The following is a 27,187-nucleotide window of genomic DNA, read 5'->3' on the forward strand; positions in this document are numbered from 1 at the left end:
TTAAAGAATAATTTTTTAATTTATTTTTTAATTAAAATTTAAAAACTTAGGCAGTTCTGTCAATTACGCAAAATATTATACATTGTAAATAACTTTAAATTATGCTATATCAACTCTAATGAAAGTATAACAAACACTAAAAATTCAATAATAAAAAAGGAAATACCGATTGGTCCACAACAGTACTCTGTGTAAATCCAAAGGTCACAACATTTCTTTTTTCAACTTATATTAATAATGTTAAGTAATTTTATCATAAAACATTAATATAGATTTTATAGTAATCAGTTATGCTTTTATAGTATTTCGATAAACATTAAGTTAAATAGTAATCATTATTCTAAGTAATGTTCTATTTAATATTAATTCAATTAAATTTGTTTTTATATATCTTACCATTAATAATAATATAAAAATTGAAATTGTAGAACTGTAGTGTACCATTCGTTTTCCTTTATACAAAAAGACATTGTTATTTTTAATAATAATGTAAAATAATAAAACATTTAAAAATAATCACAATAAATGTTTAACTAAATAATAAAAATGTATATTGAAAAAATATAACCTTGCAAATATTTTTTATTATTATAATAATTGTTTTAACTCAAATTGTGGGTTAACATAAAATAAAAATACTCACTTTTATAATTTATTTTAATTAATTAAATCAACTACAATGAATTAATTTGAGTAACTACTAAAACAATTTCAAATATATTATTAATATAATATATTGTATAATAATTCATATTAGCACAATCTTATACATTTAAAATGATACAAATATCACTATATAAATATGCATTACCCATTAAAACACTAATTGAGTATTATTTAGATACAAAGATTAAATAAGGGACAATGAGTTATTTGTATACTAAAATTTCAATAAATAATTGACATTAAGTCGAAATATTGAAGTACAAAATATTAAATAAAAATTTTACAAAAGCAATACATAATAATAACATCTTAATTAATTCAAAATATCAAACAATAAGAATAATAGTAATAGCAAAAAGAAGCATTTTTTCAACTAGGCACCATAAAAACTTAATAGTCACAAAAATTTTTAGTATAAAATAATAATAGTAAATTATAATAAATGCATGTTAACTGTAAAAAAAATATATCTACGATGATAGTAAAAAATATCATAAAAGAGCTTCAAATTAAAACTCTGATAAAAATATAGGTCACTGAATATACATTCATCAAACATTAAAAACTGAAATGATATAAAAAAGAAAAAATGTAATATAAGATAGTAAAAATTTAACACTAACACAAGCAATAAAATGTATGCACTAATAAATTATTATTACATTAAAAGTTTCAACTAATTTTAAGTACAACACAATCAACTTGCTTTTTTATTTATTTTTACTAAAAGAATGCTTCATCCACATGCGAAATGTCATTTAAGTTTGATGGGAAATCCATTTCTAGGGAGTCATTTCCAAATGTCATCATACTAAATAAGCAAAACATTTTTTTTCTTTTAAGCCAAAATCACATAAAAATGATAAGATTTAATGTATAAATACACATACATAAAAGATGAACAGTTTAATTTTACTCTTTTTTAGTGTACCAAATATATGATTTTCAGATAATAATTACTTTTTAGAATCATCTCATATAACTTAACTCAGTTTTTTTTTGTTTTTCTAACAGTAACTAACATATTTAACTATCTTATAAAATAAGAAATAATCTAATTACGAAAATGACTGGTTAATAAAAACTTATAAACTATTATTTTGGAAGTTATTTTAATTTTTATATCTAGGTAAGACCAAGAGTATGGGCAGGAAATGACAAGTGATAAAATGCAGCACCCACTTCTCATTTCCAGTCATTACTTTAAATTGTTAATAACTTCTGAAATACTGGTCCAAAAGTTGTTATTTTATAAACTAGATAAATATGAATCCTACTATTAAAAAAAATAAAGTTGATATCTCTTTAAATTATAAGGAATGATTCTAAAATAAATTATTACCTAATAAACAAAAAAATATATACATAACTAAATTTTTTTTTTCAATATTGTATTCATTTGAGAGTAATCGGGTGGTTTATAATAAACCAATCACTCTATATATATAGATTCACATTTGTGAGTCTTGTAAGGGATTAGTTAGATTAATGTATAATATATATATACATTACAGAAAGTAATTGACACCACATTAGTAAGTTTAATCATTATTAAAAAGCTTTAGTATTTTATAAAAAATTATCTAGAAATACATTAAATGAATGTTTAAAATAAATAATTATAAGTATTTATAATATCAAAATATTAATTTTCTCATAGATAAATGTGAAATATGTAGACTTAGTAATCATTAATATGCTGAACAGTATTAAGTTAATTTTAAACTTATATATTCCATGAAGCATTGTTACTTGAAACTAAATTAAAGATTTAACATATATAAAGGATAATATAAGAACTTAATTATTTTGATCACTGTTTTTTTTTTTACTTTTGGTGCTTAACATTATATTGACTATAAATTTTTAAGAATTTATAACTCAGCTCAATTTTTTTACTTAAAATAAATTACATTAAGTATTAATGTATTAATGTATTCAACATAATAATATTAATATTGAGCAAGTTGCAATTGAATTATTACTATAAACAAATGGTTTTATGTAATAAAAATAAGTTTTTGTAAATGCCCTGCATACACACATGTAAATACAAACAAACACACACACACTCACCCATTAATTAATATATAAAAATTTAATAATACAATTATGTTTAACATTTAATCTTTTAAAGTCTAATATTTCAACATATAATATAATTGTAAACATATTAGAGCTTAAAAATGACACATTATTTTAAAAATAATCCTGCTTATCAATTTTATTTTTTTTGAACCTTAAGTAATTTTAACATAAGAATTATTTTTTACTTATTATTTATCAATTATTTGCCTAGCTTTAAATATCTAATATAATTCACCTCACATTGGATTAAATTTAATGATAAAACCTATGTTTATAATCATATATTTATATTATTTAAAGTGAATTTAAGAAATATTTATAATGTACTAGGGAAAATTTTATAAGAATAATAGATATATTTTATCTAGAATAAGAATAAAAAAAAATTATAAATAATAAATAAAAGTGTAAATGTTCAAATTTTTAATGGATACATAGTCCATGTAGTGCTTATGATCATAGTATAGGCGCTTACATTTCAAAACCCCGTCACAGGATGGCAGCTGAAAAAAACGACCTTGAACGGTACTTTTCAGATGTACTGTAGAGTTAAAGCAAAATTAAAATAATTACTTTCATGAATTATATCAATGAAATTATAAGTATTCATTTTACAAGCAAATTTTACATAAATAATAATAAATAGCAATAAAATCAGTGTGGGCTAAAGTTGCACTAAAGAAAATAAGTTGCCAAGTGCATTAACAGTTATATATCTGTGCTAAAAAGACTTTTTAAAAAAAAGATAAATAATTAAATTTATTCAAATTAGTACAATATACTTTAAATAATTAGCACACACATTTTATAAAGTATTGTTTTACGTTTTTACTTTTTTTTAATACCCAAATCTAACTCAAAACAAAGAAAGTAAGTTAACTTTACTCTTTCTAAATTCAATCATTTAATTATTTTATTAATTGTACTAATATTAATAATGTATAACGATTATTAAGTTGAAAGGATCTTGTAACACAATATTACTGTTGTAAAGAGAAATATCTAATAAAATACTAATTGATAACAAATATTAATATTCAATTTGGAAAAAAGACGAAATTTCAGAAACATGAAAAATTAGAACTATAATCCCAATAGCTAAAACAAATACACACTGGTAAGTAGATACTGGGAATCGATTTTATTGAGTTGCATTATGTAGGTTTTTTCATTCTGAGAGGATGTTAAATTGAGTAAATAATAATAATAATAATAATAATAATGTATGTATATAAACAAAAGTAAATTCAAAAAGAAAAATTTTGGCTCAATTACTCTACTTAATTGCACGTACAAAAATCTTTAGAAAAATTGTCAATAGACTTATTTGATACTTCCAAAAAAAAAAACAAAATATTTACACTGGAACAAAACCAGCTTCAGAAAATTCAAATCAACAAACACTACTAAAAAACCTGAATGAAGTAGAAAAACTTTTAGCAAATAGTAGGTCTGATCAGTGTAGACATTAGCAAAGTATATGACTATGTATAGACAGAATGATTCAACAACTGTCCAATATACTATTACACGGTAAAATATTTAAAATAATTACCAACAACCCAATAAATGAACATCCAGAGTTAAAATCAACAAAACATTGTCACAATCATTCATCTAAAGCTAATGGAGTCCTGCAAGGGTTATCCTTGACAGCGACTTTATTCTTACATAATTACTGAGTAATATAACAAAATAGCCCCATCTTATACAGATAGTATAGCTGATGATTATAAAAATTAACCCAAAAGCTTAAATACAATGAATGATAAGCAATTTATCATCAGTCAATTTATTGCAAAAATTTAATACTTATTAGTTTAATCAATATTAGTAAGAACGCTTCAGTAATCACAAGGACTAATTCTTTCTACTTATAAAATAAATATGCAAATTTTAAAGTGTAATAACCATATATTTAAAAGAACTTTCATAATATAAAAAAAATTGTCATCAGTAGTTGTCTAATTGTATTAGATACTTCCAAATTTTTTAAATGTAATTTGTGTCACTTTTCAAAAAATATATGTATGCATTATAAACAAATTTATCTTAATTATTTTTTTTTTTGTCAATAGTCAGTAGGCTATTGGTGATAGTAATTTTCATTGCCCAATTAAATCCAATGAAATAAAACTATTTATATATTCATTTATTTGTATAAAAAATGATCACAATATATGTTTATAGTAATAAAGTTAGGGAATTAGAAGGATTAAGAGGAAAAGGGTTACCCTTTACATTTAATTATGTTGCCATTTGAAAGATTAAAGTTATTACTATTATGCAGTATAATATATGAACATAAAAAAAGCTTTATAATTGAAAAATTAAGAGTAACATTGAACTAAAAGAAAGAAATGAAAAAAAAATTAATGTTATTTTTATTTTTTGATTAATTAAGTATTTCATGGTAGATAAACCTGTATATACTTTTTTATATTTTACCTTTTTATATTAGCTTTTGGGTTATTTCACTAAAGTTCTGTAGTCACCATTCTCAATTTAGTTGGGGAATTATTACTTGAAGAAAGAACACTAGAAATTACATAAATGCAGGTAAAATTAAAAGAAGCTACCATATAGTAAATATTATACCATACAAAAATCTAACAATATTAACAACTGAATAAAGTCTAATGTTATAATTAATAGAGAACTACCAGTAAAAGTCCAATGGACGATACAACTTAATAACAATACTGAAATAGCTACATTTCACACAAAAGAAACAAATAGAAGGATTTACAAAAACTGATTCAACAATGTAATAGAACAATACTCACATTATCTAAAAATCTATAGAGATACAACCAAACACAACGAAGGAGTAGGAATAGCAGTAATAACAAAAAACATAGAAGTATCACAGTCTGCCCACTCATTGTTATATATATACAATAGACATTACTTCTTATACCAAAATAAACACACAAGTGATAAGTGAATTATTCGATGCCACAATAGTCTCAAATAACATATATAACCTAAACACTACATAGCATAGATAATTCAGAATAAAACAACAACATTCAGACTAGAAGGCATTGATATTAAATTGATTTGTGGTATACAAACAATGAGCAGGCGGATCAACTAGCAAAATAAGCTGCAGATTGCATCAACTAAGCAGAATATCAGTTCATAATTAACAGTGATTCCATCAGCTCTACATAAGTAATAGGATGTACTAATAAGAATAGAATAAGTGGTGGAATTTGAGCATCAAACTTAATGAAATTAAAGGATCCATTATGAGATGGTACAAACTCAAAAATATTACAAGAAAAGAAGAAACTTTTATAAACAGACTCTAAATAGAAAACTCCAATATAAGAATAGTTTCCAAATTGCATAAGTTGCAACACCTTTCACTCAGTGAAACATATACTAATTGAATACTAAATACATATGGAGGACCAAAGAACATCAGATCATCTTTAATCCTTTTAAAAGTTAATGGCCTAGATGCTGAAGCTCTAGATCAGTTATAAAAAAATTAATATCTATAATATTGTTAAATCATTACTTAAATTTTAATTACCAATATAAAGATTGGAGAAAATTTTTTTAATTTAAATTTTTAAGAGTATTTTTAAGAATTTACTTGAACATTGAAGAAATAGCCATTACCTAAATTATTAAGTTATAAATATATAATAAAAACTGATCACTTTTGGTTAGAATTAAGTATTTTAAAAATATTAGTTTAAAACTGAAAAATATTAAAACTATTTAATTTAAAGCTACAAAAATCACATGAAAGTGTTACCATTATAATACTACACTTATAATGACACACTGACCAGAAAAAAATCCTTTACATACCCCTAGTGACTTATTATCTTTTTCTTATTTACATTATTAATTCATTTTATGGTTTAATGGAGTAATTATGTGTTAATAAATGATATTAAGCAGCAGGAAATTGATCAATTTATTGATTTTTAATGTTTTTTAAATAAGAACAATTTAATTAATTGGGATATTAGTCCACTGAAAAATTCATTATTAAACATGTGTTAACTGTGATAATATTACTTCTTAGTGATAACGTTATTAGGTGATGTGATCACTAAAGCTATATAAGGGGTTTTTTTTAGATAAGGTGTCAGTATGTGTTTAGTATTAAAAATTGTAACATTGTTTGCAAAATTGTATTTGAGATTTTTGTGGCTTTTGAGTTTAATGTTTTTTAGTTTTTAAATTAATAATATTTTTAATATAGTTTTAATTTTACTTATTTTGAAATACTATTTTAAATTATTATATAATAAATATATGATTTTACTTTCAAACTTAAATAGTAAACAATAAATAATAATAATAATATTTTTGTGAAATATTATAAATAATAATATCTATGTGTTACGTAAAATATGATTACTACTTATCTATTAGTTGTAATCTAATTTAAAAAGCAAAAATCTTAAAAGTCAAATAATGAATTCATTATCTTACTTATTGACTGGTTCACTGTGTACAGATGATGTTTCTCTGATACTTCCATTTCCTGGACTATTGACATGAAACATATGATTTTGAGGGGTATTTGGATAACTATTTATTCCTTGTCCATTAGTTCCAGGCACATTATATCCAGGGACATGAGTCACCAGTAATGGTTTCAAATATCCATTACTTGTAACAGGAGTACTAACATCTAAGGTTAAAATTAAAAAAATTGTTTGAAACATTTTTAATTTTAAAATAAATAAATTTTAAAATTTAAATATTTAAAAATATACTTGGTGGTTGTGAATAGTATTTCCCAAAAGCTTGATTTTTATCAATGTCGGGATATAATTTTGTAAGATATGGCAGGTCTAACAACCTATCAGCTAAGTTGCGAATTGATAAATCTTTGGCAGAAAATGGGTGTAAACTATAAGCATCAGATTCATTAGCTAGAAAAAATTTTTTTTTATCTCATACAAAAATGATTTGTAAAATAATGTGATAAAATATTCAGGGCATATTTTATTCAGTTTTAATAAAAAAATTATTATGATATTAAGATAAGTTATAAAAAGTACTTTTTTTCAGCTAACAAATCTATGAATGTAAATTTTTTAATTTAGTTTATAATTATGCACTTAATATTGATGAATTAGTGTAGAAACTCATTAACAGCTTTTTTTTTAAATTATTATTGAATTTTTAAAAAAATAAATATACCATAATAATTATTTTTCTTTATTTGTCTATATTACATTTGATGCACAAATAGGCATATGATCTTAATTTATTTAAAGATAATATTTCAAACTTTCAAATTGTCTTAATAATAAAAAAAAAACTTTTTATAATATGTTCAATAACATTAAAAACAAAACAAAAAATTAATAAAAAGCCATTAATAAATTTCTGCATCAAACCAACAATATAATTATTAATATTGATAATTCTGAAACTTATTATAATTATTATTATTATAATATTAACTGTACATTTTGAAAATATTATACTCTATTTGTAAATGAAACATAACAATTTTTTTTGCTAAGCATTCTGTTATTACAAAAAGATGTTAATATAATAATTATTTTCACATATTTTTATGTTAACATTATTTAAATAATAACTCACAGCCAGCCCATGCTACAGTTAATCCTCCAAGTTCTGAATCAGAAAATCGTAACAAAAATGTACCAGTAGCATACCTGGTAAGCATTTCTTCAGCATCAGACTTTCTAATAAATCCCATTATTGCTCTGAAAATAATGAATGGTTCTTAAATAACAGAAATTTATAATTGCATTTCCACATAATACAGCATTTTATTTTAAAATCAGACAAAAATTAGAATATTTTGGCTGTTGAAAATTTCATTAATCATCTACGAAAGTCAAGTAAATAAATAATTATACTGAATACATGAATAGAGAATTTTATAATGGTACTTGGCATAAGTAATAGTAGAATAGAATACGAAATTTGTTCTTAAAGAATGAATGCACACTTATAATCAAAACTAGAAGTTGTTTGCATTTTTAGATAAAAAAAAAAAATAGCACAGTAAGGTCACAGCACAGGATGAACGTGGGCTAGTTGGGACAAGTATAGATGATATTTGACAGTGATTAAAATCACTAGCATAAGAAACGCTTCGATGCAAACCTGTAGATATTGTTTAATTCTAAGAAATTGGTTTATAATTACAAAAGCAACATCAACTCCTATTTCCTTAATTATTTCATGATTAGTAGTTCTTAGATTTAAAAATATAATTTATGAATAAATATCTAATAATTTAATATTGTAAAAAAAAGTTGTCCTTTGGAATCTCTTCCTGTGGGAAAGTAAAGGGTCAGATTAAAAAAAAATATATACCAAATGATAGATAAATATCTAATATTTTATATAAAAAAAAAAATGATATTGATTTGTTCATTTTTGAAAAAGTTATGGCAGTTTTAAGTAAAACTAATTTAAAAAATGTAAAAAATTAGCGATTTTTAAATTTGTAATTTTTTTGGAGATTTCTCCCATTTACGGGGAACAAGGGAAATTTTTTCTATTGGTTGAGGATAATGTCTTTGATTAGATACGATTTGTGATCTTTTGACGATCGTTGAAAGAAATTGGTTTGGTGATAGCTGAGAAAAAATGACAAAAAAAAACAGATCATAGTAAAATTAATATTTTCTCAACTTTACATATCAAAGCTAAAATATTTCATTAATATATATTATATATTTATATTACTTTAAAAGTTTATAAAAATTTAATTTTTTTTTTATGGTATCAAACGCTATCATTGTTATTAAGATAAAAACAGAAATAGAAATAATCTTTTTACACTAAAACTCGATTGAAGGTATAAAATTGTTTCATTAAAACTATCATTACTTGAACTAACACCAACAATTTAACTTAATAAAATTGATAGTGTCCAAAGAAATAAAATTACTTGTGTAAAATATTTGTGTAAGTATTAAATCATTGATAAGTTTTGTTAAAAATGTATCAGTATTTTTGTTTTCTTAAACAATTTATATTTAGATAAACTTTTGTAAATAATTTAATTTATTCAATTGCTAGTTAATATCTTCATAACATTTTAAATATATTATTATATACAGAATGATTCATTTTTTAAAAAACTAATTAATATTTTTGTAAATATTGTTTGATTTAAAAAACTTTACAATAAGAAATAGTTAAATAAAATTTGTACATTTCTTCAAGTATAAAAAAACCCAGCATAGGGGGGTCGCGGCAAAGTGGTGAAGTGGCATAGTTGGATCAAGTATAATGATATCTGACAGTCATTAAAATCACTATGATAAAAAACGCTTTGATGCAAATCTATAGATAATGTTTAATTTTAAAAAATTAATGGATTATTCCAAAAGCTACATGATCTCCTAATATCTTATTTGTATCCTGATTACAAGTTTTATGATTTATAAGTAATATATATATAATATATAAATATATAAGGGGGGAAATGGTTTTATTTAAAAAAAAAAATGTCGAATGAAATATGTATATATAAACACTACTTCTCATGAAAAAATCGTATTAATCCATACATTTTTCAAAAAAATTATAAAGTTAAAAATATAAAATCGAGAATTTTCATACAAAAATAGTATTTGGTAGGCATTATCACCATGAAGACAAAATAAAGCCCGAACTTTTTTTTTATCATATTAAAGTAATTATGTAATCTTTAATTTAAGATATATATGAAAGTGTCAGTATTTCCAAAACACTTTCAAAAGTTCTACTTTCTATATGTATTTTTTGAATTTAATCCCCCCCACATATAGGAAAATGTTCAGATTTTAAAAAAAAGTATGTCATATGAAAGAAGAATATAAATAGTACTTACTTAAAAAAAATTATAATGATGAATTTTTTTTTCAAAAAATTATAGCATTATAAAGTTAAAAATCTTATTTTTTATTAACTTTGAAGCTAGTTTTCACCATGAAAACAAACTTAAATCTGAAAATTTTCTTTTTCCATAATAAAGGTACATTACAAAAGCTTTAATTTAAAATATATATAAAAGTGTCAGACTTTCTGGAACAATTTCAAAAGTTAAGTTGAAAAAGTTCATGCATTTTTTAGATTTGAACTCCACCTTAGGCTGGTAAAGGGTCAGATTTATAAAAAATATGTAACAAATGATAGGTAAAGGCAACATGCATCTATAAAAAAAAATTATATTGATCCATACATTTTCCAAAAAGTTATGGCATTTTTAAGTAAAAATAATTGAAAAAATGTCAAAAATTAGCAATTTTTAAATTTGTAATTTTTTTGGAAATTTCCCCCATTTATTGGGAACAAGGAAAATTTTTTCAATTGGTTGAGGGTAATGTCTTTGACAAGATACAATTTGTGACCTTTTGACGATTGTTGAAAGAAATTGGTTTAGTGATAGCTGAGAAAAAGTGGTAACTGATAAAAAAAAAATATAGTAAAACCAATACCTTCTCAGTTTTGCATCGAAGCTAAAATAAAACATATCATAGTAATAAATATCTTTTTAGCTTTGCATCGAAGCTAAAAATTGAAGACTTAAATTGTGCATAATATATTTTGTAAAATACAATTAAAATTAATAATTGAGATATTTGCAAATAATTATAATAATAAGATTTAGCTCAGTAAAAATACCTAATAGTCATTAATAATACATTCACAGTTATAAACTAGGTAGATAATAAACCAGATTGTTGTTTAAAATTAAAACAAAAAATGTATAACTAAAAAATATTAAAAAAATTGTTTAAAAAATCGGGATACATATTTTGGGAACAATGTTATCAACATTAAACACATACAAATTGTTGATTTATGATATGGCACTATATCGTTTTTATATTAATAGTAATATTTTTTTCACTGCATTTATTAGTGCTGTTTAAAGTGATAATTTGATTATTTCATTGAAAAATTGTACATTATCAACCTATAGTTGGTGTGAAAAACTTCTGTTCTTATCATAACAACAACCTAATATATAGTTTTAGGCATTGATACCAAAATTAGAAAAATACTTTTAAAAATTGTTATAATTAGTTTAATAAAATATTTAACTTATTGAAAATTGTTTGGTCTTAAACACAATTACAATATACTCAATTTATTACTAAAAAATTTGACATAAAAAATTCTAAAAAGTTATTGGTGTTTGAAATAGAAAAAATGTTTTCTTTGTTTCTGCTAAAAAACCTATAAAAAAAGTTACTTAAGTCCATTTGTCCCAAATGCATTGATATAAGTTCAATCAATGAGACCAAATAAGTGTTATCAATTCTACTTAAACAAATCATTAACACTTAAATAATTAAGCAGTTGTTATAAGAAAATAAAGGATATATGAAAATCTCAATAAGATGTTTTGAAAAATACTGATGACTAACTTTTCTTCATAGATTATTTTTTAAAGATTAAAAAAAAAATTTAAAACTTTACCCATCTGTCCAGGGTCCTTTTAAATGTTCTCTAGTTATTTTCATAACCGCATAAAACCATTCCCAAAACGTAAAACTTCTTTGAGGTAATGGTTCTTTACAAAACTGTGACCATGATAATACCATATGATTAAAATCAACATTTTGCATTCTAGAAATAAATGTTTTTTAAGTTAGTGCATTACTTTCAAAAATTAAAAAATATATAAATATTATTATAAATGTTTTATATATTATAATATAAAATAATATAAAGTAATTGCTTAACAATCACTTATACGATATCTATAAAAATATAAAAATTTTCGTTTGGTTAATCTATATACTAAAACAGAACGAGAAAAACCCGTTTTCCCACAAACAATCATTAAAATAAGTTAATATGGACTGTTTTATTATTTTCGTGCTGGGGTTACATGTATTATTTACTGCTATTTTCAGAATTGAAAATGGATTTTTTGCTGTTATTGTTTTCAATATCCCTTGTTTCAATGCCCACCATTCTTTATTGTTTTTACGTAATATTTAAACAAACTTATCAAATATAACATAGACCTTGTCAACACATTAGATTTCAAATTTGTTATTATTTGATAAAAAAGTAAACGCAAAATCATTAAAAGACGTTATGTAAAAGTGTATATATTAGGTCTAATATTTTACTTAATTTATCACAATACACTCATTATAAAATGAATATAATAAAAATTGATCATTTATGGCTTATATTATTTAAAATAAAAATTATACTAAAAATATTAATTTAAAAAAAATATATATAAATATATACATACATATATAAAAAACATTTAACTCAAAATGTCTAAAATATAACTAAAATACTGTGGATAAGTATTCCGGGAACAATGTTACCATTATCAACACTTAACACATACTGACACCTCCACAAAAAAAAAAATTACTCTTAAAGATAAGATCACTGGTGGTATCATATGGTTTTTTTTATTAATGTGTCAGTATTTCATAGTTATATTTGTGGCTTTTTGAGTTAAATATTTAGAAAATTTTTTTTTTAATTTTAAATTAACTGTTTTACTTTCTTGATTTTTAATTTTTTAAATATTTAAAATAATTTTTATAAAAAAATTAATTAGTAAATTTTAACTACAAAATACTGTTATTAAAATAATAAATAAACAAATAAAAAAAAAAAAAAAAAGAGGTAAAAATAAATAAAAACTAAGAATTTACTTGAACATTGAAGAAATAGCTATCATCTAAATGAATAAGTTCTAAATATATAATAAAAATTGATCACTTTTGGTTAAAATTGAATATTTTAAAAATATTAAAACTATTCAACTTAAAACTAGTGATGAGAATTATCAAATAGTAACTATCAAACTATACGATAGTAGTCCACTATTCGATAGTCATTCAAAAACTATTCAAATAGTAAAAATATTCGATAGTTACACATATATTCAAATATTTATAAAAACTATTCGAATAGAATAATTTTTAAAATATTTGAAAATGCCCATCACTAATTTTTTTTATTATTAATTGTATCCTGTTTATAATCGTAGTACCCTGAATAAACAGTTTTAAACAATCTTATTTAGTCGTTAGTGTTATTAAAACAGCAAAACTATAAATCTGACTATAATTTTACATAAGACCAATGTTTTAAAAAAATTAACTTGACATATTTTTTTTTACGAAACATTTTGTTGTAAAATGATTATTTCGAGAATTAAGAATGATTTATAATCAAAAAATGAATTTTAGCAAATTATTTTTTTATTTAATTTTTTTGAGCAAGTAAAAATAATTTTAGAAAATTTTTGTGAATATAATTTTAGAAGAAAATATTAAAATCTATAATTTATATTCTATACATTGTTAAGCTAAGTGTTCAATGATTAACCGACTAATAAAAATAGTTTATATAATTTTTTAAAGAGGAACACTATTTATTGTTGTCACCACTTTTACAAATGTAAAAATTTAAAACGCGCTGTCCTTTTTATCGGTGTTATGCCTTTATATGACAAAGAACAGGTAATGCTATACTAAGAACAGTGTACAAGGTATTAAGTGTAAAATAAGACTTTAGTATTTACGAATACTTCTGTTGCACATAGAATAAATCATTCCGATAAAACTGAAAATATATCATTAATCATCGGAAAAAAAGAACTGCTTTTTAATTTTTAACCCATATTTATCAGTTTTTACCAACGACTCACAAACTAAAAATAAATAAAATGGTACTTTTTACTGTTATTAATTGTATAATAATTTATTTTAAGTATTCGTTAATTATCTTCTTATTATATTTAAGTGTATTTAATAAAAATTTTAGTTAGAACTAATCAAATATTTTTTGAAACCATTCGCTAGCCCATTCGAATATTTTAAAAACTATTCGATAGTTTATGCTAAAAACACACTATTCGGTTGTATAAAAACAATTCGAATAGTATTCGATAGTTTTAAAATATTTGAAAATGCCCATCACTACTTAAAATCACAAAAATTACTAAAAAGTAGTTAAAACGTGTTTTCGAAGCAATGTAACCATTATTAATACTACACTTATAATATTTTATTAAAATGTTGTGTTGTATATCAAAAGAATAAGGATTAAAAACTAAGTAAAATGACACAACTTATATCTTTTAGCTCAACTATAGTGTTTCCAATATATGATGGTTATGTATTCTTGGCAGATTTTAGGATCTTTAAATAGTGATAATTTTTAAACTATTTATGATATTTGAAAAATATGTATATTTATAAATTTTTCTTAATCTCTTTTTGGACAATCTTCATACCTAATTTCATCAAATTCTGAGGTATCAGGTAAAATTTTTATTTTTATTTCATTGACTCCTCCAAGTTGTTTTTTGTATGATATAATATTATAAAGTAAATTATTTATAAATAGTTAACTAATATACCTAAAAGCTTTTTCAGCTAAAAAGGTTAAGCTTTCTTCAGAAAGCCCACGTCCTGTTGCCGCAAAAAACTTCATATTTAAGGCTTCAGCAACATTCCTCCATGGTACTTTATCAGGTACGCTAAATGGAACCCGAGCTGGTTCAGCAAATGCATTATCCCAAGTGACTGTAGCCCATGCATGAGGATCTTGATTACCATGAACAATAACTACCACTGGTAAAGATAAATTCCAAACCTGATATAGAACCATATAAAAATTATATAACTAACTTTAATTATATTATTATTTTTTAAATATATATAAAAATAGAATCAATCATAACATAAAAAATTAAAACTATTTACTTCAAATTGAAGTTCATTTCCAATGTAGAATTTTGAAGAAAATAGTATAGAAAATTTTTCATCCATAACAGATTCTGTTCCTTTCTTTTCAGTGCGCTTAATTTTTTTCAACTGCATACTCCTACAATAACAATTTATGATTTATAAGATAATATTTTGTTCTGAAATATTCATAAAATACCCACCGAAAATTAGTTGATAAATGTCTTTGCACTGGTTGATATTCCATTTTTCCAGAGCAGTTCAAAATTTCTCCACAAGATTCACCATCAGGTTTATTTCTTCCAATTATTTGATTTGCTTGAGTTTCACTTACAATAGAAACTTTAACCTATGAAATATTTAATTAATTAATGCAATATCTATAATCAATATATTTCTTAAATTACCACAGGGGATGTCATGTGAATATTTAATTTACCACCAATGAGTAAACGGACTTCAGCAACAAATCTTGTATTAGTCTTCAAAACTTGTGGAGGTTGAGTTATAATAACAAAAGTGCTAAAAATGATATTATCATAAGACAACAATAATTATCAATACAAAACTTCTATTTTATTATTTTTAATATACCTAGATACTAATGATGCAAGATGTTGCGTTGTTAAATCTAAAAGCGAATTAATTATCTCACACGATTGTGGCAACTCAAAATAACGACCCAAGTTAACTCTAAATCTATCAGCTTCTTTTATTTGTGAGCGAGTAATCCATATTAAATCACATAACTTTTCACACCTATAATAAATTCACACATACATTCACCACTTAACATTAACTCAAGTAAAATATAATTTTAAGTTTTAAAAAATAAACATACCAAATTTGAATAACATCAATATCCTTTATATACTTATATCCATTTCCAGTTAACTGTTGTTCACGCTTCCATTGAATTAATGCTTTGTCAATTATATGACTTTGTACAGGACTGAGTAAATTTAATGATTCATTTAGTTTGTTAATGTAAACACAGAGAGCATTGTTAAGACTTAGTGATTGAGTTTTTAATTGTCCTTCATAAAGTTCTTTTTCTTGTTTTAATTTACGCTCAATTTCTGGTCCTTGAGGGATACTCATTCTTTGGTTTCTTATATGTTGTAAATGTTCTAAAAAAAATATGTAACACCATATACATAAATATACATTTATACCATAGAGTATTACAATACAAATTGAATATTCATTATTTTGGTCTTAAAATGTGATTGAAAACAATTACTTATAAATCATGACCATGAGATTTAAGTTGACTAATAAAAAAAAACTTCTTCTATCAGAGGATTATTTTTAAACTAGGGGCACTTTGTGCAAAGGGCATTATTTAATATTTCCTGATAAGTAAAATGTCACCAATACTCTGTTGCTATTCAAAGAATTATAAATTAAGTTGCCAGATATTGGATTTTATGATTAAAAAGGAATTTTTATTTTTATAAATTTTTGTTATGACCAAAAGTGTAAATAAAATTTACTTACGAGTGCATTTAGCACATTCAGAATATAAAATATTGAATGAATCAATTTCAGACTGTATATTCATGCGGATTTCATTAGTATGTGTTATGTGGTTGCTAATTAAATCCATCTGTTGCATTATTTCAATATTTTCCATTTCTTGAGAAGTTTTTGTATTTACCTCCATTATTGACTATTAAAATTTTTTGTTTATTTAAAATCAGAGAAAATAAAATAATGTATGCAGTTTTAAACAAGTTTGTATGATTTTATATTTTAAATTGAAGTATTAAAAAAATTATACAACTACAGCAAGTTTTATTACATATTTTTAAATTATGTATGTAGCTTGATTATAGGATATACAAGATGATTAATTAATTATACCTCAGACAATAACTTCAAAAGTATAAAACCTATTATAATTTTTTCCTTTCAAAAGATAATAGTATCCTACAATTTTTCTAATTTCCAGAAAACAATTTGGTTCTAACCCTCCCTCCTGTTTTCCGTTTTAAAATTTTACAAACTTAAGTTTTTAAATGAAACATATATGTTTAAATAATTTACTAACTAAAAAATAATCTAATCTAATCTAAGAATATTATCTGTTGATAACAACTTTAAAATTAAAAAATTTTGGAAAAAAGGTTATAGAAATAATTGAAAAAAAAAATGTATTGTAAAATGAGTTAAAATATAAATAAAAAAAAAACGGTAGCACAATGGGGTCGCGGCATAGTGGAGACATTGCATAGTTGGGTCCAGTATAGATTTAATCTGACAGTGATTAAAATCACTATCATAAGAAACGCTTCGATGCAAATCTGTAGATAGTGTTTAATTTTAAAAAATTGATGGATAATTGCAAAAGCAACATCAACTTCTATTAAAATAAAATACAAAACCCATAATTATCATACAAAAATAGTATATTTTTCAATATGGTAGCCATTTGCGTATAGAAGATAGATCGTCGGGACAAATTTTTTTTTTTCATTTTGTAGTACATAAAATAAGCTTTAATTTTATATATGTTTAAAGGACGCAGTATTTCCGGAACATTTTCAAAAATTAAGTTGAAAAAGTTATTTTTTGTAAAAAAGTTGCTATTTTAAATCCCCCCCAATGAACAGGTTAAGTGATAGATTTTCAAAAAAATGATATCAAATAAAAGGTAAATATCTAAGGTTTTAGTATAAAAAAATATTATGTTGATTTGTTGATTTTTGAAAAAGTTATGGAAGTTTTAAGAAAAAAAATTGAAAGAAATGACAAAATTTACCGATTTTTAAATTTGTAATTTTTTTGGATATTTCCCCTATTTGCGGGGAACCAGGGAAAAATTAAAAATTTTTAAGGGTAATGTCTTAAACTAGATACGATTTTTGATCTTTTGACGTATTTTTGAAAGAAATCAGTCCAGTGAGAGCTGAAAAAAAGTGGCAACAGACATAAAAAAAAAAAAAAAAAAAAATCATAGTAAAATTAATACCTTCTCCGCTTCGNAAAAAAAAAAAAAAAAAAAACACATCATAGTAAAATTAATACCTTCTCCGCTTCGCATCGAAGTTAATATACACATATATATATAAATAGCTAAGCAAAATAGTCAAAATTAAAAATAACAAAATTATTATTTATGTATGATGTATATTTTTTATATTTTTCAATAATAATAATAGGTTCTATACAAAATTAAATAATCCATGTATAATTATAGTCATAATAAACACACATAAAATAATATAATAGTAACTGATTATCTAAAACAAATTATGTATAAGATCTATTCAGTATCTGGCTTATTTGGAAGTAATTTATGTAATACATATTTTAATTTTTTTAATTTCATATACTTTTTAATTTATTAGCTACTGATTTTTTTTTTTAACATCGTCCCTTATATCTTTATATGATTTTAATAATTTTTTTAAATGGCAACACATATATTTAAATAACTTATAAAATAATCCGTGAAATAATTACGAAAATGACTAGTCGATAAAAACTTTTAATCAGTATTTGGGAAAATTATGATAATTTTTAATTATTAACTGGAGGTGCACAGGTATGACTATTTATATTATTAGACATTTATTGAACACACTCCTTTTATAAAAATTTAAAAAATATTAATAACTTTTAAATTACATTAAAATTTTCTATTTTATAAATTTATTTTTAAAATTTGTATGAAAGAAGTGTGTTTAATAGATGTCTAATAATATAAATAGTGCATCTCCAGTTAATAGTTTAAAATTGTAATATTAACTGAAATACTAGTTAAAAGTTTTTATTGACTAGTCATTTTCTTAATTATATCATGTATTATTTTATAAGTTATTTAAATATGTGTGTTGCCATTAAAAAAAAAACCCAGCACAATGGGGTCGTGGCATAGTTGGATCAAGTGTTATGATATCTGACAGTGATGATTAAAATCATTATTATAAAAAACGCTTAGATACAAATCTGTAGATCTTGTTTAATTTTAAAAAAACCATGGATTAGTTCAAAAGCTATAAGATCTCCTATTTCCTTATTTATATCCTGATTAAGATAAAGTTTGTCAAATGAAGGAGGGATATAAATATTATTTCACATAAAAAATTTTATTGATCCATAAACTTTTCAAAAAGTTATAGTATTATTAAGTTAAAAATATAAAATCGAGAATTGTCACACAAATATAGCAATCGGTAGCCATTTACATCGTGAAGATAAAATAAAGTTCAAAATTTTCTTTTTCATATTAAAGTATATTATATAAGCTTTAATTTAAAGTATATATAAAAGTGTTAGTATTTCCAGAACACTTTTAAAAGTTAAGCTTAAAAAGTTATGAAAAAGTTGTCATTTTAAATACCCCCCTGTGGGCTAGTAAGATTTATAAAAAATATATACCAAATGATAGGTAAAGACATCAAGCATCTATATAAAAAAAAAATTATATGAATTTGTTCATTTTTGAAAAAAATTATGGCAGTTTTAAATAAAAATAATTGAAAAAATGTCAAAAATTAACAATTTTTAAATTTATAATTTTTTTGGAGATTTCCCCCATTTACGGGGAACAAGGGAAATTTTTTCTATTGGTTGAGGATAATGTCTTTGATTAGATACGATTTGTGATCTTTTGACGATCGTTGAAAGAAATTGGTTTGGTGATAGCTGAGAAAAAATGACAAAAAAAAATCAGATCATAGTAAAATTAATATTTTCTCAGCTTCACATCAAAACTAAAATTAATTAAAAACATATAAAGATATAAGGGATGATGATAAAAAGAAATCCAATCAGGAAAAATATGTAACAAAAAATAACCAAGAATTTTTCTTAATATTGTATTTATTTTGTGAGTATTTGAGTCATTAATGATAAATAGATTATATATAGTCTACATTTTCATATTGAAATTTATACCTATATGTGTTATTAAATCTAGTTGATACTTAATAATTATCATAATTTAATAAATAAATGAAATTTTAATTGTCAAATATTTTGAACCAAATATTCTACCTCGAATACCAAACAATAAACTTAAAAACAAATTTACTGATTAGGCCTATCACTAATTATTACATAAAGTAAACTAAAATGTGTACTTACCAGGGTATTTTAATATTGATACTTTAGAGCACTTACAAGTTTAAAATGTTTTACCTTTATTTTTTTTTACAGACGTGTATCTAATCTAGCAAATTTTTGCACCATTCTTTTTGATTTTGTTTTAATAGAATCACTCATAGTAAACAACAATAACAGTAAATTTAAAAGCAGTATAAAATGTCATAACTACTTATTTGTAGAATGAATACTAATACAGAATACAATAACGAAAAAACCAGTTACATGAAGTACGATAGATTGCATTAAAATTAAATGTTCATAAGTACTATTTACTAACTCCGTAAGAGGAGCTAGGAGAAGGCCTGAGAAGCTAAATCCCCTAGAATTTCAGAAAAGTTATTGTTATATAAAAATTTATGTTATTTATTGGAGGGAGAAAAAGTTAAATTTAGCACATCCAAAAAAATGATCACCCTTTGCCTATGGCTAACTGTATACTAATAATAATTTAACATGAAGTATCCTATCTTCTAAAAATATTAACTTCTGAAAAGAAAAAAATAATATATATTTGTATAAATATTATGTGAGTCATATTTAATCAATTCACCATGTTCATATCGATTTCTTATGATAATGAGGAAGTTAAGTAATTTATCACACATCTATTGTCAATTAAGAAATAATTTTAATAATAAAACAAAATGGATATTTTTATTTAATGATTAATTAAATGCAATATAACTTACATTATTTTGTTGAGCTAATAATGATTCTGATTCTAAACATTTTTTAATTATTCTTATCAATTCTTTTGGATTTTGAGAAAACTTTTCCTGCAATAAAAATAAAATGAAACTTATAGTAAATTAAAATAATTAATAAAATCATATTTGTAAATAAAAAAATAATCAGAATTTGTATGACTGTTTTTTTGTTTGTTTTTTAATCAATTTTTTTTTTATTTTAAAAATTAAATAAAAAAACCCAGCCCAACACATCAGAGGTAAAACTAATATCTACTCAGCTTTGCATCTAAACTAAAAAATTACAGAAAACTGAACTTTTTTTAAATAATTTTATGTACAAAATATAATATCTTTGTATCTTGGTCTAATTTATCAAGTGTTGGTTTTTGGATACCAGTTAATAATTTCAAAGAATTTTTAATTATCAGTAACAGATTACCTTATTTTTTTTAAACATATAAAATTTTAAAACCACTTCTTGATTAAAAGAAAAGAGTGCTAACCGTTTTCAAGTCCTGTTTTAAATGTAATTCAATATATATTGTGACATTTTTATTGAAACTTGTAAATTTTTTTGGAAAAAATTTCAAAGCGTCGTTTTATTTTTATTTATTTATTTGAGTGCACTATTTCCACTTATTATATTAGGTACGCAACTAACTTCTTGCCGTTTTTTTTTTTTTTTATAAAAATGTAACTTTATTGTGAAAAAAAAGTTGCATACAAATCATTCAAATTATTCCCAACTCTAGCTATAACTTATTCCCATTATCTGGCAGAACTTGAATACTATTAAGATAGAAATGGTAGTCTTTTGAAACTATCCATGAATCAAGTAATTTTTGATCTTGCGTGCAGAACTGCTAAGAAATCAGACCAAGTGTCATCGAATGAAACAAGTAATAATTGAATAACACAATGTCTAGGAAATATGGTGGGTTATGTAAGACTTCCTATTTGAACGTTTTGGTAGCATTGTAGGTTTTAACGGGTTTGTTAAATGAAGCCAAGAGTTGTCATGTAGCCGAATCACTTATGCGTGCCTCTGCTCATATTATGGCTATTTTTTTCACAGTGATTCGCTAAGTAGTATCAATTAAAGTTGATAACATTCCTCAGTGATAGTTTCAACAGCTCATAATTAATAACACAGTCAACAAATACACAGCATAATCTTCGCAGCGTACATATTCGGCTAAGCTAACATAGATTCATTCTTTGGTAGTCTTCATGACTTTCTTTTCTTTGGGTTACAGTAAAGAATCCATTTTTCATCATCCGTCACGATATAATGATGAAAACCCTTTCTTTTTTTTTGCTGGAACATTTGATCACAGGTGAAAAAACAACACTTAACATTCCTTAGCTTTAAATCATAAGGAATCTTGCTTTTAAATCATTCTTAATGCATACTATCTCTTAGAAATAGATTGGCGGGTAACTCCTAATACTAAAGTAATGTATTACTGCATTTGGCACGGATCCTCATCAAACAATTCAGCATTTTCAAAGGTGTTCCTTCACACAGACAGTTTTCTACATTGAAATCACCATTTTTAAAGGGATGGAACCAATTATGACACATTGTTTCATTTAAAGCATAATTTCTATAAAGTTTTTTTAACTCTTAATGTGCTTCAGCTGCTATTTTCTTTAAATGAAATAAGAAAAGTAACACTTTCTACAAATAGCAATTATTTGGCACAAAATCAGACTTTCACTTATCTAAAAGTATATGATGTCAAAATAAAATTACTAATATATCAAAGCAAATTGTGTACCATGTCTCATCTTCGTTCATGGGGTTTTTTAATTGTCAAAATTTACCAGCACTTACTGCTGGAGCCATCTATTGACAAATTGCAAGAACTTAGTTATGCAGCTAATAGAATAAATGTATTACAACACAAACTTTTAAGGAGGTACTCAACAACTTTCACAAAGTTTGTTGAATAAATGGTGTAATAAAGCATAGAAGATAAACCACACATACATTTGTTATATATATATATTACAAAACTGAAACAATGTGATCAATTTGATCTTATCTATCTAATCTTTATAACTATTATTATTACAATTATTTAATATTTTACTGTTATTCTGATTGACCTAGACTTAATGTTTTATCACATTATGGTATATTAAATATCTATAAGATAATTGGTGTGTTGTTAATGGTTTATGCTTGAATGTGTCTAAATGTGCTCAGATTACTTTTTGTCGTAAGCGTTCATATGAACTATATGCATATAATATAAATAGTATTAATCTCATAAATGTTCCTCATATTGAAGACTTAGGTGTAATTCTTTCTTCGGATTTATCTTTTACTGAACACATTTCATTTATTTATAATAAAGCATTACGGATGTTGGGCTTTCTTAAGCGAAATTGCTGGGAGTTTTCTAATCCTATTTGTTTAAAAGTTTTATATTGTTCTTTAGTGCGTTCTATAGTCGAATATGGGTCAATTATTTGGTCACCATATCAAGCTAATCTTACTAATAAACTGGAAAAATTGCAAAAACGTTTTCTACGTATGTTAGTAGTAAAAGTAGGAAAATACGATATTAATGAAGTTGATTTAAATGTAGTAGCTTCAGATATTGGTCTAACCAGTCTGAGTATGAGGCGGAAAATGTTTGACGTTAGTTGGATCCATAGTTTATTAAATAATAAAATTGACTGTCCAGAAATTCTTGATATTATTCCTTTTAATGTTCCTTCAGTCCATTTACGGTCTCAAACGATGTTTTATGTTTCTTCTGTCCAACAGAACTATAATCTNTATGTTTTATGTTTCTCCTGTCTAACAGAACTGTAATCTTTTTGCTCCGGTCAATTATATGTTATTAGAATGTAATGAAGTTAGTCATAAAGTGGACTACTTTTTTAATTCTTTAGATATAATAAAGAGATCGATTATATAGTTAAGAATCTTTACTTATATTGTTTGTTTTTATAATTAATTGTATGCTATAAATTTATTGATGTCTAGTTTAAGTTTTATTAACTGTACTCTTGCCCTTTGGGGCGTTAATTNTTTTATTGATACCTAGTTTAAGTTTTATTAACTGTACTCTTGCCCTTTAGGGCGTTAATTTAGTAAATAAATAAATGAAAGCAAAGCATATTTTTCAGAAAAAATATATCATTTTTTAAGAGTTTAAAATTATTTTTTCAGACTAAGTCAATATTTTCAAGATTGAATATGGTTAAGAAAACTCTTTAAAAAAGAAATATATAGATTCAAAACATTTAAATTTTAAAAATGCCTACATTAAATAGTTAATTATTTCAATAATTCATGTTTGATAGAAAATATATTTTTAAAAATAAATGAGCATTAAAGACAAAAATATACTCATTCTAATAATTTAGTTATAAATAATAAGCTCTTTTACCAATTAAAATAATATTATTTCAATTTTAGCCAACATTTTGATATTTTGCTTATGATAATTTGAATAGATCTATATTTTTATATGAATATTCCATAATTTCAAAATCAAATTTTTTAATTACTTATTCATTTCTCATGACAATATATATTGTTCAGATTATATAAGGCATATAGAGCAGAATGGATTAACGAAACATTAATTTTAAAATAATTGAATTTAAAGATACAAACAGTCTTCCAACTAATGATATGTAGTACTATTTTTAAAAAATTTCTCAAACATTTTTATATTGCTTGGGAATATATTAATTCTAATTTTTAAACTTTATTTATTAAATTTTCCCAAAATTTCACGTATATTGCTCCAAATGTTTCTTTTATAATTTTTTCCGAGCAAACTAACAAACTTACCCTATATAGCTTTGCAGTTTCAATCAACTTCAATTTATTTACAAACAAATCATTTGTACTAGAAGAATTTGCTTTAGCTAATATTTCATTCACAAATGAAACAAATAAATCTTTAATGTAGTTTTCATGCTCTAAATTATCAGGATCAATATCAGCCCTAAAAAAAACATTATTTAATTCAATTGTAATTAAAAAATATTTTTAATAAATCTAAAAAAAAAAATAAAACTACTTAGATTACATGAAAAGACTCAATTAGCATGGGCTTATAATGAAAAGTAGAAGAGCAGCACTGAACACTCAACATTTTTTGTTTCACCCAAAACATAAATAAAAATGACCTTTAGATAGGATAACCTTTCAGATTACTAGCAACTTATCATTTCGTATTAAATATTTATTTTCCTACGCAATAACAAAAATTAAGTTACTTTATAGCTATTGCATCCCTAAACTTTCTTCAAATTTATAACTATATTGGATTGGTTTCATATTTTCCTAAAGGTAAATTATAATCACGTTATTTGAACAATTAAAATAATTTTTTTTTTAATATAATATTACACTTTTTACATGTAATCAAATTAAAAATTAAAAAATAGATAATACAAAATAAAAATCATCAGGAGGAAAGTTTTACTGAGCAAATGAAAATAAATTTATTTCATACCAAACTTTTGTTTCAAACCAAGGTGATAATAACTGACGAACTTCAATAGGAAAATGATCGCCATAAATACGTTGAAAATCTTCACCTTGCAAGTTATGATGTTGTAACTTTTCCCATGGTGTTATCAAAGCCACTAGATAGTTAATAAAAGTTAAATTCTTATTTTATTTATATATTTTTTTCTTTAGGTTTTCGCATACTTATTATAAAAAATCGTATTTAAATATCGAAACTAGCCATTCAATTAAACAGTCATTATTATTATCCTTTGATCTCAACAAAACTGCATACTTTAAATCACAGAAAAACAAAATTATGAGTTATATTAATACTTCCAGTGTTTATAATCGGTATCTTCAATAACTAGTAATCCATTTTAACTAAATTATATTTATAGACTTAACTATAAACAACACCATAAACCTGGACTAATTACTTACGATTTTACACACTACTGCTCAACTGTTTGACACCATCAATCATTTCAGTATTACCAATTTATGTTTTAATGATTTTCTTTAATATTCCAATATATTTCATTTAATATATTCCTGCGCAACAGTTGTCTAAAATTTATTGTTTCTAACATCATATATAATGACTTATCAAATAGAACAGCTAACTTCATTTTGTTAAATACGGTCATAGATAATAAAAAATTCATTATTATCTATGAGAATGAATAATTAATAAATTATCATTTTAACCAAATTATTATCAATAATTTTTATTGGTCTGGGATTCGCTACAATTTTAATTAATGATTTTATTATTTTAATTGATAGTTATTCAATATTTTTTTGCCAAAAATCTTTAGATCTTACCTCAAAGTAAACTCGTTTATCATTTTCAAATTTTAAACAATAAATTTATAATTTTTGATTATGTCCAGACTTACAAATAGAGTATTTGACAAACTTCACAAGAGTATTGTAACATTAGCAGTAGGTCTAACTATTGTGTCAACAGGATTATTTGCATACAGGACATACGAAATTCTATTTGTTCCTATTGAACAAAGGCTGAAAGCTAAACAAGAAATTGATGAATTGTTACATAACAATGAAGTGTTGCATGAAAATGAGTAGGTCATTTAATGTTCTAATAATTTTTTAGTTCAGTTATATAATAAATATTTCTTAACTATTTTTAGAACAAATTTGTCTTTGTAAAGTTATTTTATTTAATCCAATGATCACTAATATTTAATACTTATATATTTATAATAATGTAAAATTATAATAAAACGTACATTCTTATTTTAAATTCTTCTGTAATTATTCACCTTTATCTATATCATCTAGTGTTTAAATGTTTACCCTTTAATTTTTTGTAGAACCATGTTTGTGTTTAATTTACTATATAAGAATAGTTGCTTAACTAGAATGTGTTAATAAGCAGGAGGTATAGTAAAAAATTCTCTTATTGAATCATACTCTCCACTTTATTATAA

General features: G+C 23.3%; 1 protein-coding gene across 10 annotated transcripts; it reads right to left on the minus strand.

The window, feature by feature from the left end:
* Nucleotides 1-26,292, minus strand: LOC126908329 (signal transducer and activator of transcription 5B). Of its 10 annotated transcripts, none has more exons than XR_007704750.1 (17): nucleotides 25,935-26,220; nucleotides 25,735-25,867; nucleotides 25,065-25,221; nucleotides 21,248-21,334; nucleotides 16,944-17,115; nucleotides 16,285-16,573; nucleotides 16,038-16,202; nucleotides 15,851-15,965; nucleotides 15,647-15,792; nucleotides 15,462-15,582; nucleotides 15,116-15,351; nucleotides 12,190-12,339; nucleotides 8,344-8,468; nucleotides 7,503-7,661; nucleotides 7,216-7,417; nucleotides 1,329-1,477; nucleotides 1-1,231 (listed from the first exon to the last, which is right to left on the minus strand). XR_007704750.1 is itself a non-coding variant. In XM_050690283.1 (17 exons), coding segments are annotated over exons 2-17 (2,346 nt in total). In that variant the 5' UTR covers nucleotides 25,936-26,024; nucleotides 26,175-26,292; the 3' UTR covers nucleotides 1-1,389. The 10 variants fall into 10 exon arrangements, 9 of the variants coding, with proteins under 9 accessions (XP_050546240.1, XP_050546238.1, XP_050546244.1 ...); XM_050690283.1 differs by having other exon boundaries at nucleotides 1-1,477; nucleotides 25,935-26,024; nucleotides 26,175-26,292; XM_050690281.1 differs by having other exon boundaries at nucleotides 1-1,477; nucleotides 25,935-26,097; nucleotides 26,175-26,263.
* Nucleotides 26,293-27,187: the final 895 nt, after the last annotated feature.

Source organism: Daktulosphaira vitifoliae, unplaced genomic scaffold, assembly GCF_025091365.1.
Source record: "Daktulosphaira vitifoliae isolate Bord-2020 unplaced genomic scaffold, ASM2509136v1 Scaffold_5, whole genome shotgun sequence".
NCBI classification, from domain to species: Eukaryota; Metazoa; Arthropoda; class Insecta; order Hemiptera; family Phylloxeridae; genus Daktulosphaira; species Daktulosphaira vitifoliae.